The 13,927-nt window shown below is 37.6% G+C and overlaps 1 protein-coding gene across 10 annotated transcripts in view; it reads left to right on the plus strand.

Annotated features, from left to right (window-relative positions):
- LOC150099360 (NADPH oxidase 4-like) overlaps nt 1-13,927 on the plus strand; it is a 268,482-nt gene that overhangs the window by 166,381 nt on the left and 88,174 nt on the right. For all 10 annotated transcript variants that reach the window (XR_016549355.1, XR_016549356.1, XR_016549357.1 and 7 more), the window contains one exon: nt 8,207-8,371. Coding sequence is in view for 7 of the 10 variants with exons in the window: in XM_090403808.1 (XP_090259934.1) it covers nt 8,207-8,371 (165 nt within the window). In the remaining 3 variants the exon portion in view is untranslated. The remainder of the gene's footprint in view (nt 1-8,206; nt 8,372-13,927) is intronic.

Genomic DNA, 13,927 nt, shown 5'->3' on the forward strand with positions numbered 1-13,927 from the left:
AGATCTTACTGAGAACAACTATAGGGATGGGTTAATTGTGCTGGAGCATTGCTGGAATAAATGTATAAAACTTAAGGGAGATTATGTTGAAAAATAAAAATAATTGTGAAATTATAAATTTGTTTTTTCATTGTTTGGCCAAGAACTTTTCAGACCACCCTCATACATTCTAAGATCAAGCCAACCCAATTTAGCCCACGAGGTGGGGGGGGGGCACCTTTCAAACTCTAGGACCAACTTCAGTTGCCTTTCTTCAGCCTCATTTGCTTATTGTTAGTGCATGCATACACATATTATTGTTTTGTAATCCCTGAAGATGGCAATGTAGCATTGCCGAAATATAGGTAGTTATTAATTAAGGTTTTTATAATTAATAATATAGTTTACATTATCATTTGCTTAAAAATTAGAAGTATCGAAAAATTAGTAAGTGGAGAAGGAGCTGAAATTCAAAGACCACGTTGCACAAGTTGCGAAGACCTCACATCAGATAATGGTAATGATGTGGAGGAACCTGACATGCAGAAATAGAGACATTAATGCCATTGTATAAGTCCTTGATCAAGCCTCATATGGATTATTGTGCACAGATTTGGTTGCCAGGTTTTCATGGTGATGAGGATATGTTGGAAAGGGTCAGAGAAGATTCACAAAGGTGGTCAGTGGTCTTTTTAATGTGGAGTACGAGGACAGATTGAGAGAAAGTAAGCTGCAAAGCCTCATGAATAGGAGGAAGAGGGGGGGGGGTAGGATATGATTGAGACATATAAGCTAGTCAGGGCTTGTTAGCAGGTTGACATGGAAGAGATTTTTGAAAGAATGGGGGGGGGGGTAAAACAAGAGGCCATCACTGAAAACTGTATAAGGAGGGCGTGAGCAGCAGAGGAGTAAGGAGAGGTTCTTTGCATGGAGAATGGTTGGTGAGTGAAATTCATTGCTTAAGTATGTTGTGAATGTAGACACATTGAATCAGTTTAAGGTGCGGTTGGATGAGCATTGTGTGCAATGGTGTGTACCTCCCATGATGAATCTCTGACTCCATGAAGGTCAAATGATAATAATAATAATTCCAGAAATGTAAGGAATTGGAATCGATGTACTTGATGTAGAAAAGAGAATACAAGAACACTAATGTTACATTAGCAACATTAAATCTGAAAAATCTGTTTAGGAAAAGCATAGAATAGGTACAGACCACAACATCCTATAATCTAAGACATGCATACTTCATCAATGTCAGTATAAATTTGAACGCTTGTTTAAAGAAAGTGCTAAGGCCTTACTTCACCATCTGAACTTATATCAAAATGTCTTCCTCCTTATATTTAAAATATGGTAAAGGCTTATCTTAATCACATATGAATAATTTTTTAATAGCTAATGAATTATCAAATTATGAATATGAAAATAAATTTTTAGTGAAAATGGCAAATTAAGTTTAGAAATACATAGCAGAATTAGCAAATCTGGTATGGTAGGAAGTCAACTGAATAAATGTATATTGAATATGAGAGGGATTAGTCAAAACACTCAACTAGCTGTATACAAGACAGTGTTCAAACCAATCTTAACTTATGGTCTTTCTTTTTAATGTTGAGCCCCTTGCACAAGAAGTTGGTTGATCAACCTGTAGTACATTAGTACTGTGTATGGGTAGTTGATTGGGAAAGGAGGAACTTCTTTACATTTCATTTAAATGACTGTATATTGCATTCCTTTGGAAACACAACAGGGGGAAGACTTTTCCACAATACAGCAGTTGCAGGGATGAAGAAGGAGGAAAAGAAACTAGTTCCATGGGTTTCAAAGTGCACTGTAAAGGGATGTTGAGCAGCAGCTGCACATGTTCCAATGAGCTTAGTAGTAAGTGGGGAAATTATTGATGCTGTTTCAGGTGAACATTTCCCATGGAAATATTTGCAGAATACACATATTGCAGAAACCAAGTGTCTGCAGGGGGGGGGAGTTGGTAAGAGATGGGTCATTAATAAGTCTAATTGCTCTCTGTATTGATTCAAGCATTTTGGGATCCCACTCCATGTATGGGAAGATTTGTGATTTGTATAAGTATATAATATAAGTATATGTACTTGTATAAGTATATAATATGGAAAGAGGGGAAAATAGTTTCACTGCACAAAGGAGGATCCAAGACTACGGTTGCAAATTACTGACTGATCAGCATATCAGGAGTCGTTGTCAAGGTCTTGGAGAAAGTAGTCAAGGAAAAAATACAGGAATGGATTGATGAAAATGAGATACTGTACAGTGGACAGCATGGCTTTGTGAAGGGTAGATCATGCTTTAGTAACTTGCTCAAGTTTTATAACAAGGTGACGGCTGAACTGGATAAGGGAAATGGGTTTACAGTGATACTGCTAGACCTGGCAAAGGCGTTTGACAGGATACCACATGGAATACTAATCCGTAAACTACAACATATGGGAATGGATATAGGGTTGGTGAGATGGATAGGTGGTTGGTTGATGGAGAGATATCAAAGAGTAGTTTATTCAGGAGTAGAGTCCAAAAGACGGCCTGTGACTAGTGGTGTGCCGCAGGGTTCTGTTCTTGGACCGCTGCTGTTTAATCTGTTCATTAATGATATAAGAAAGGATCTGAGAGGAACAGTTCATTTGTTTGCAGATGATGCGAAGTTGGGTAGGGCAATAGTGAATGCAGATGACGTCAAAATTTTGCAGGATGATTTGGATAGATTGGAGGTCTGGGCTAAGGAGAATGGATGTCAATTTAATGTGACAAAATGTAAGATTATGCATTTTGGGGGTGAAAAGATTAGCAGCAGTATACCACATTGGTGGAACTGTACTCCAAGAGATTGATGAGGCCAGGGACTTGGGAGTGTTGGTGGATAGGGAGATGAAGTTTAGGGGGCACATTGCAAAAGTAGCTAAATCAGCTCATCAATTCACTTGGTTATTGAAAAATACCTTGACGAGCAGAGACAAGCAAGTTATTGTACCTCTGTACCGAGCCTTGATAAGACCTCATCTCGACTACTGTGCCCAGATTTGGTCACCTCGGTTCCTTCTTGATGGGGAGGAGGTGGAGAGGATCCAGAGGCGAGTGACTAAGATGATAGCAGGTCTGTGGAATGAACCATATGAGAACAGGTTGAAGATTTGTGGGTTGCAGAAACTAGTTGATAGGCAGAAAAGGGGAGATATGATTGAGACATTCAAATTGCTAAAGGGATTCTATAGGATTAATTCAGAGGATATTTTTGACATCAGGACTGATGGTGGGAGAACTAGGGGACACCTATGGAAGCTGGGCAAGAATGTAGTTAGCAGGGGTGTTAGAGCTGGGTTCTTTACTTTTAGAGTGGTAAATGAGTGGAATAAGCTGCCAGAGTCTGTTGTGGGTGCTATGACGGTGAACGAGTTCAAGGCAAGGTATGATAGATACTGTGAGAATGCAATCGCATAGTTGTGTGGACATGATGTTTAGGGCCTCCCTCGATGAGTCAAAGGACTCCTGGAGTCGCCCGAAATAATAATAATAATAATAATATAAGTATATGTACTTGTATAAGTATATATAAATTTGTAATGTCTTGAGCAAAAGAGAAATCCTAGAATTTTCTAGAAGCTGAGGATGTAATGGTTGTAGTGTTTATGCCAGGAGAGTCTTGATGTCAGGGTAATTCCAAGAAGAGAAATCTCAAATTGTCTGGAAATTTGGATATTGTCAAAAATAATACTGAGCAAAAAATGATTTTTTTTTATAAGAATTAAGACAGAACTGGGTTTTATTAGCATTGAAATTGATGAGGTTATCTGAACTCTATTGGAGGATGGCTTGGAGATTAGAATTGAGGGCCATGGTGGTTCATGTTCTGTAGGTTGAGGTGAGTTGTGTAGAGTAAGGTTTATTAAATGAAAGAGAGGAGTGCAATGTACTGTCATCTGCAAAACTGTGTATTGAGTTGGAGATCAACTGAAGTAGGTCATTAGTATATAGCAGGAAGAAGGTTGATGAGAGGACAGACCTTGTGGAACCCTGGCATTAGTTGAATGATGAGAAGATAAGGAACCATCCACCACCACCACACATGGTGTGCATCCAGACAGAAAGCTGGCAATCCAACTACAAATGTCCTGAGACAGACCAAACAATAGTAGTTTGCTTAGCAAGCCTTTGTGTCAGACCTAGTCAAACACTTTGGAGATATCAAGTGCAACCATTTGAGATTTGCCGAACTTCTCCAGGGCATTTGTCTAGAGATGGGTGACATATGTGAGCAGATCTCCTGTTGATTGGCAACAATGGAATCCATACTGGCAAGCATTTATTAGGTGAGTGCCTTCAAGGTAGTGTAGGAGTTGGGAATTGAGGATTTTTTCTATTACTTTAGACAGGACTGAGGTGAGCAAGATAGGGCAGTAGTTGAATGGCAGTGACTTGTCGCCCTTTTTGGCAATGGGTTGGATATAGGCCAATTTCCAGGCTGTGGGATAGATACCAGTGGAGTAAGAGAGTATATACAGGCGACATAGGATAGGAGTAAGTTCTGGTGCACAAACTTTCAGGACAATTGGAGAAATGCCATCAGGGCCAGGAGACTTTTTTGTCTCTGATTTGGCCACAAAAAAAGACAGTATTTTGGAGAGTATTTTTCTGATTTCTTTCTGGCAAAAGGATATAGAGGGCATTGTATGTTGGGCATCTGGAATGTTTGGGGAGCATTTACCATTGTCTGAATGAAATTTGTTGATAGGAAGTTAGTAATGATGTAACTTTTCATATGGTACTATCATAAGATTCTGTACAACCTCCCCCTCCCGAGGGTATTTGTCAGGAATTTGGTGATGATGATGATGATGCTAATTACAAATTATCAATATTGCAATATTTCCTCAGTTATGCCATTGCATTATTTTTATGTATAACATCATGCAGCTCTTATTTTTTCAAATCAATCCATTGTTCGCTCTACTTTGTAATTAACTATTATCACCACTAATGATGGTGGCCTATGATATTCAGGCTGAAATATATGGCATTAAATAAATAGTATTACTTATCCTTTTTTTTGTGTGTGTGTGTGTGTGTGTGTGTGTGTGTGTGTGTGTTAATTGAAGAAACATATTTTCTTATGAAGCAAATAACCAAGCACTTCATGGGACCTAAGAAGAAAGATACCCACAAGTAGATAAAGCTATGTTATATTTTGTTACTGAGACTGGTGCCAAAGGATTAAATCCTGTTGTAATAATTTTTTTTTTACTTTATTAGTGATACCAAAAATAATGGTGCATGTTACAATCAGCGGTGTCTTAAGAATCAAAGAAATACAGTAACCACCTGTGAATTATCTTGTTTGTTTTGGTAACTACTTTTGGTTAAATTGTAACTTAGTAATAATAATAATAATAATATAAATATATTATGCTGTTTAGAATATTTTAAGAATGTATAATGGTTTCATACAAATTTTTGTGACATTTTATACTTTCATTCATAAAAATTTAAATTTCATTATGAATAATTAATGCTAAACCCAGATCTGAGACTTAGTTCATTATTATTGAAAAGAGCTAACATATATTAAGAATATATGTTTATATGCTTTTATATACAGTATTCTTATGCATTACTAATTTTATATTGAACTAATTACAATGAATTAAGAGTGAATGAAATTTTATTAATTGAAAAATGTTTGTTAATTTGCTAATGACTATATAATCAATACTATTGTGAAATGCTCTTAGTAGTACTTGTTTTTCTTTACTTTTATTTATTTATTTTATATTGCTCCTATATATACATGAGTGGCAGAAGAACCTAAAAGCACACTAGTGCTATATGTGAATACAAGTGTGGGTTAGGAAAGAAGTTTGTTGACATTTTTCTTTAATAGTTGGAGGTTTAGTTGTTTGGGAACACTTCATAAGGATGGCTGTTCCAGAGCAGAAGCAGATATAATAAAAGAGGAAGAAGAGAAACAGGTTAGGTATGTTTGCATTTGTAGTGAAAAAGAATATATGGCTTCTGCTGTTTTAACAGGTCCAACAGAAAGAGGGGGGGATAATGATTACCAGTTCAGTGCAGTAGTGACCATGAAAGTACCTGTAGCAGAGCTGAAACATTGCATCTGTGAGATAGAAGCTGAAGTGAGTCTGTTAGGGAGGGATCATCTATGAGCCAAATTGCTCTCCTCTAGACATCAAGAAATTTTAGAGAGTTTTTACATCACCCGCAACTTGGAGCATTGTTCTAAGGATTGGCAAATTTGGGATTTGTATGGAGTTAGTAGATGGACAGGTGAAAAGAAAGATAGTTGTTCTTAAGCAGAAGAGAATGTCTAGTTTTTAGAGGCTGAGTAAACTATTGATGTGATATGTTTATGCCAGCAGAAGCTGGAGGTAAATGTCAGTCCAAGCAGATCACAAGACAAGATCTGATCATCTTGTCTTGTGATTTGTGTATTGATGATAAGGGTAGGTGAACTGTGATCCCTTTTGTTGGAAATGAAGTTGACTAGGTTATTCTTGTCCCATTGAATCATGATATGGAGATCAATGTTTAAGGCACTAGTTGAGGTGATTTTGAAGCTTGGGAGATGTCTGAGCACTTCATGGTTGGTTGGCTTACTCTTGGTCCATAGCAGGGCTATGAATAGGATTTGTGGTGACCAAGAGTAAGTCATTTATGTATAGGAGAAAGAGAACAGTTTTGTGGCACTTTTGCATTGGTGGCAAAAATTGAAGAAAGGGAGCTATCCACAATGACATGCAGTGACTGGCCAGAGAGAGAATGCTAGCTATCCAATTATAGACGATGGTAGGTAGGCCAAAGGATAGCAGTTTGCTTATCAGGCCCTGATGTCAGACACAATCAAAAGCTCCATAAATGTCAAGAGTGCAGCACATTTCTCTGAACCTTTTCATATCAATGTGTCCAGTGGTAGATGATGCAGGCTAAGAGATCAGCCATGGATCTTGATTGGTGGAATCCATACCAGTAATAGCTGAGTAACCTTTAGGCTTCTGAGTGGTGCATGGAGAGATTGACTGTTGATGACTTTTTCCCCCTTATTTTGAGAGGATTAAGATGATAGCAATTGGTTGGTAATTTAATAACAGACCTTTATCTCCCTTTTTTGGAACAGATTGGATATATGCTTGCTTCTACATACTGAGATAAGCATCAGCTAAGTATAGAAGAGACAATACAGCCCAAGTATTAGCTATGGAGCAACAGTATTTGAGTGCAATTGCAGGAATGTATTGCAGGACAAGAAGTTTTTAGTATTCTGCTGTGTCTTTTTTACAAGGAGGCATATGGTGCTAAGTTTCTGGTATGGTTTGAGACCTTGGTCATCTCTTTGCAGGAGTTGGAAGAAAAAAATGATACCAGGAGGTCAGGTTATCTTTAGATGTTATAACAGTGGTTGTCATTTGGATGACAGAGAGAGAGAGAGAGAGAGAGTGGGGGAAGTGCAAATGAACAGAAATTGCATTTCATAGTCTTTGCAAGGAACCAGAACATGACTTCCATTCGGACATGAAGTGAGTTTTCTACTGTTGACCTTTATTAAGTCAGATTTAGATTTGCCGATGGTTGTTCTGTATTTGTGGCGTGTTTCAGCATAGACTGAGCATTGAAGCTAGAGTTCTTGTTTCAAGGCACTAAGCTGAGTTTTTCTGCAAACTGCTTTGATACACCTTCTGCTGAACTAGTACCTGCAAAGTGGATGATGATTTTAGATAGAATGGGAAATGAAGGTCTTTATGTCAGTGAAGATAATTTCTGTGACTCACTCAAAGCAGGTGTTTGGGTTAGAAGAGCAGAAACAGTAATCAGATCATGGAAAGGAAGAGTAGAAGTTCTGGAAGTCATCCCACTTTGTACCTTTGTAGTGCCAAAGGAAACATTGGGAAATTGGGTGTGATTGAAAGGAGGGATTTATGTATGAAGGGTGACTTGTACAATTGTGATCTGAGTTACTGAGAGAAGAGGTAAACACTCTGGTGTATCTGGAAGGAGAACTGGTTAAAAAGAGATCAAGGCTATGGGGAGCAGGAAGAGAAAGTTATTAGGAATTCAGGCAAGTAGGTGTATGATTTGCGTTAGGTCATTACTTATAGCAAAATTTTCTCAATTTAAAGAAGCATTAGATGAACCATTACCTCATTTTTTTAAAAATTTATTGTGATGACTTTGTTCTGTTTTGCAGACATGGAAGTGGATTACAGCTGCTCTTGTTGTGTATAGCATTGACATTTGTTACCGTCTGCTAAGACGCCATTCTCCAGTTAAAATTCTAAAAGTGACACCTCATGAAACTTCTGTGTTGGAAATTTGCTTGTTTAAAAGTGGATTTGAAGTTAATCCTGGTCAGGTAGGTAGCACTACACATATATGATGGCATATTTTCTCATAGAAAATATCTTTTTAAGTGAATCCCACTCACAGAAGGTTCTAAACCCATTGTACTAGTATCATGGTTGAGTTAAGGGTCAGGTAATTCATAAATCCTGCTGCTCTGGAGATAAATGTATAACTTTATTTATTTGAAACTAGTTTTTGATCCTTTCTAAAGACATTTACAAACATCCATGGCTTCAAAGGTGTTAAATACATTCACATTCTCTGTTGACACCACAGTCTCAGGCAATACATTCCTATTATTCCTCTTCCCATGCAAAAAATTCAGCTTCTCACTCCTTTGCTCACATCCTCCTTGTACAGCTTCCAGGGATGACCTCTTTTTATCCCCTCTTCATCTTCCACTATTCTTATGAAAAACCTCTTCAACATTAAATTAATAATTCCTTATCAACTTCTCTTCATACTCAACATTCCAGAGACTGAAACACCTTAGTAGTCAATCCCCTCTAGACCCTTTCTATTATATTATCATCATCAAATTCCTGACATGTACCCTCAAGGGGTGTACAGGATATGATAGTATTACATGAAAAATCTACATCATTACTAACTTCCAATCTACAATTTTCCTCCAAATCAGTTTGTTACTTGTCAAGACTCCAACATTATCAGTACATTTCTGTCGTCTACGGCACTTTGTAGCGTATCAATCCACCTATATCTTGGTCTTCCTCTGGGTCGTTTTCCTGCCAACCTGGCAGAGAACACTTTTTTTTGCTAATCTTTCATTGCCCATTCTGTTTAAGTGACCATACTACTTGAGATTAGCTCTGCTAACGCATTCCTGGATGCTGACAATATCAAGTTCTTTCCTAATATCCTCGTTTTTAATATGATATTGCCATCGATGCCATCTGTTCACACCTCTGATCTTTCTCGGGACTCTCATATCTGCGGTCTCTAGTCTTTGGTCAAGTGTTTTACTTCTGACCCAGCTCTCAGATCCATAAGTTAAAACTGGTTTGAACACTGTCTTGTATACAGCTAATTTAGTGTTTCGACTAATTTCTCTCTTATTCCATATGAATTTATTCAATTTACTTCCTACCATACCAGCTTTACTGATTCTCTTGTCTATTTCTATATTTAATTTACCATCTTCAGTAAAAATTGTGCCTAAATAGCTGAAATGTTTCACTTGTTCCACAGGTTCTCCATTCACAACACAGTTGACATTTTCAATGATTCAGCCAATATTTTCATTGTCTTTGTCTTTTTATTGCTAACCTTCACACCATATCTATTACAACAATTATTCAATTTAGTTAGTGAATCTTGCAGACTAGTAGCGGATTTATTTAGAAGTATAACATCATCCGCATAAAGCAAAGAGCTGACATTAACATCTCCAATTTTGATATCATGTTTAATACCACTTTCTTTCATAATGTGATCTATATAGATAATGAATAACAGAGGGGATTATATACATCCTTGTCTCACATCAGATTTAACATTAAACCATCTTCCTGTACTTCCTTCAATTCTAACTGCTGACTTACAACTCAAATAAAGACTAAGTATTGCTTGATATAATGCCCCATTGACACCATATAACTGTAGCATATCGAATAGCTTCTCTCTTGGCACCTTGTCATATGCCTTTTCCAAATCGACAAAACTTAAATACAAATCTTTGTTATATTCCCATGATTTCTCCACTATTTGTCGTAAGGTGAAGATCTGATCCTGACAGCCTCTATTTGACCTGAATCCTGCTTGTTCTTCACCAAGCTTTTCTTCCACAATTCTTCTCAGCCGTTTCTCAAATATACTTGCATATATCTTACCAGGAACACTCAGTAGGGAAATACCTCTGTAATTCTCAATTTAGTTTTATTTCCCTTTTTATATATGGGTACTATGAGAGCTCTACTCTAATCATCGGGAATTTGTCCCTCTGTCCAGGCATTCTGAACTATGCAGTGCAGCCACTGTAAGACTTTTATACCACCATACTTCAGCATCTCTGGTCGAATATCATCTACTCCTGCTGCCTTTACACATTTCTAGCCTTTTATGGGTTTTTCTACTTCAAGTATGGATATGTATTCCTGACTCCATGCCTGGTCAGTGTTTTTTACTACTGTGCTGTCCTCACTGCTTGTTTCATTTAGCAGTTTTTCAAAGTAATTACTCCATACTTCAAGGATATCTTTTTCTCCAGTTTTCATGTCACTTTTATCATCTCTAACTCCTTTTACAGCACTCTTTCCTCCATTCCTAAGCTTCTTCAACAACCTCCAGAATATTTTGCCACCTTCTTGATATTTATTTTCTATGTTCTTGCCAAAGTCCTCCCATGACTTTTGTTTAGCTAGTTTTACAGTGTTTAGCTTTCTTACATTTGTCTCTATATTCTCTAAGAGCGCAAGCTGACTTATTTGACAGGAACTTTTGATATGCTTTCTTCTTTTCCTTCATTGCCTCTTTAATTTCCTGTGTCCACAATGGAGTTCTGATGATTTTTCTATCCTTGCAAACAACCTCACCACATGCCTCTCTGGCTGAATCAATCAGGGTTTTCTTCAAGGCTTGCCACTGAATCTCCAAGGGTTGGTTCCTGTTCTCAAACTCTTTCATTTTTTCTTGAATAACATTTGTGTATTTTAGTCTACAGTTCACATCTGAGAGCTGCTCAACTTTTATTTGCATTAAAACTTTCTTACATGTTATTCTTTTCAATATGAAATTCAATTTTATCCTGCTCAAGACTAAATAGTGATCACTTCCAATTTCAAATGCTCTGTACACTCTGGTGTCCTGCACCAGGGAAAACATCACTATCAACAATAACATAGTCAATGAGACTTTTCTTATTCCTTGCCTCTTCTCTCCATGTGAATTTGTGCACACTTTTATGTTGGAACATGTTAGTAATAACTAGTCCATGTCCTGAGCAGAAATCCAACAGGTATTTGCCATTATTATTAGCTTTGCTCTTTTCTCCAAATTTTCCCAAAATATTTTTGTATGTCTGACAATCATTTCCTACTCTGCTATTTAGATACCCAACAAGGACCAACTTTTCCTTTTCATTGTGTCAGTTGCTTTCTCTAAAGCATCAAAATATCCAATATTTTATTCTTTTGAAAAACAGGTGACCAAATCTATGCACAGTAGTCCATATATGGCCTAATCAAGGCCTTATACAATGGAACCAGAATCTCTTTACTTCTACAAGTCAGTGTCCTCTAAATTTTATATCCCTATTTACCATCACATCCAGATCTCTTATTTCCTCCAACTCCCCTAATATATCCCCGCTCTATATACTCTACATTCTATATACTCTACATTCCATCTTTGTTTTCCAAATTTTAAAACTTATATTTTGCAACATTGAACTGGTGATGCCACTCCTGTGTTCTCATTCAATCAGTCTATTTATGGTCCTCTTGTAAAGCCACAACATCTGCTCTGCTTCTAATAATTCTTTCCAACTTTCCATCTTTTGCAAATAGTTGCAAAATATTGCTCTCTAGAATATTGCTCTCCCACACACAATTTGCTGATATCTATCAGACAGTCAATCTCCAATCCAGTGACTTAATCTAATATCCAACCTCATTTGGTCTGTTTTAACTATCAACTTATCATGTAGCAATCGATCAAAAGACTGTAAAATTAAGTACACTACCGTATATCCATTCACTTGTCCAGTGCAACTGTCACCTTATCGTAATAAGTAAACAGATTACTTATTATCCATATCAATGCAACAATTTAATTCCCTTAGTTTCTGATACTTCTAGCATTCGTATACAAACATAACAGTTCATTTCTAGATTTATAACAGATTTCCCTGACACCACTTATTGGATGTGACTTCTCAAGTAATTCCTCTCTCTCATTTCTTATCCCAGTATCCTCTTCAAACCTAACTGTTTCCCCTACATTCCAGGCCATCCCATTCCTTTCTTGTCTACACAGGCATTCAGTTCCTTTTTGGACACCGACCTTTCTCATGTTGTGTCTCCTCTTCACTTTGGCTCTTCCAATTTCCCTATCTGTCTTGCATATTTGAGAGAGACTAATGCTGAGGTTACTTTCAGTTGTTCAGTGGTCATACAATACCTGTGTCTCTAGCTCTGGAAGAGTTCTTAATAAGTCCATAGTTGCTTTTCTCCCTTATAAACATAATGATAGGCTTAGGGGTTGGCTGTTATTCATAGCAAAGCTTCATGGTGTAAACAACACCAGAGGAATAATACAAATAAATTTATTGAGTTATTAATATTTTTCTGGATTTCTAACCAGCCTCTTGATAGCAAAATTACAAGAGTTGTAAAACATGCAGAAGAACTAAAACAAGTTGTTGCAGATATAATTCAAACTGTTATTGAAAAGTAACTAGTCCTGTCATGGTACTTTCTACGGGACCACATAAAAGCAAAGTTAATTCAGAGAAGTCGGACTAAATATAGTCTTAGAAGAACTATCTCTCAGATCTTTGACAAATTAATGAGCCACACTTTATTATTATTATTATTCAGGCCTCCATGGAGTCGAAAGACTCATCGTGGGAGGGCCTTCCTAAGAACATAAAGTCTGTCAAGACTCATCGAGGGGAGATCCCCCCCTAAGAAACACAAAGTCTATCATACCACTCCTTAAACTCATTGACCGTTCTCGCTCTCACCACTCCATCAAGCAATGCATTTCACGGTTCAACCACTCTCCACGCAAAGAAACCACTCCTCACCGTCTTGCTCACAGTTTCCTTTCGTAACTTCCAGGGATGGCCTCTTGTCATCACTCCTTCCTGCTGTTCAACCAAGCGAAAGAACTCCCCAGTGTCAACCCTGTAACCACCTCTCAACAGTTTAAAAGTCTCAATCATATCACCTCTCCTTCTTCTATCCACCAAACTCTGCAGTCCACATTCCCTCAGCCGATCCTCGTAACTATCCTTGTACAGTCCTGAAACCATCTTTGTCATCCATCTTTGTATCCTTTCCACAGTTAATTTATCCCCTTCAAATCCTGGAGACCAAATCTGAGAACAATAGTGCAAGTGTGGTCTGATCAAAGACTTATACAATGGAATGATAACCCTCTTATCTCTGCAGGGTCAGTGTCCTTCTCATAATTGCAGCAATCCTCTGTGTTACCTTCACCACCTTTGTAATATGTCCCCTAAACTTCAGGATTCTATCAACCATCAACCCCAGATCTCTTATCTCCTCTACTTCCTCCAGCATAACTCCTCCCATAGAGTATTCTGCATCTCATCGATGTTTCCCAAACCTCAAGACCCTACATTTTGCTGCATTAAACTGACGCCCCATTCATTTGCCCATTTATCTAGCTTATTCAAATCCTCTTGCAAGGCTACCACATCTGCACTATTACTAATAATCCTTCCTAGCGTTGCATCATCTGCAAACAACTGAATATCCCCTTGCAATCCACTGGCAATGTCATTGATATAAAGGATAAACAATATAGGTCCTAGTACTGAGCCCTGTGGGACCCCACTTGTAACCCTCTGCCTCCTTGAAAC

Source organism: Typopeltis vanoorti, chromosome 14 (assembly GCF_054136105.1).
Source record: "Typopeltis vanoorti isolate ZY-2024b chromosome 14, IOZ_Tvanoo_1.0, whole genome shotgun sequence".
Lineage (NCBI taxonomy): Eukaryota > Metazoa > Arthropoda > Arachnida > Uropygi > Thelyphonidae > Typopeltis > Typopeltis vanoorti.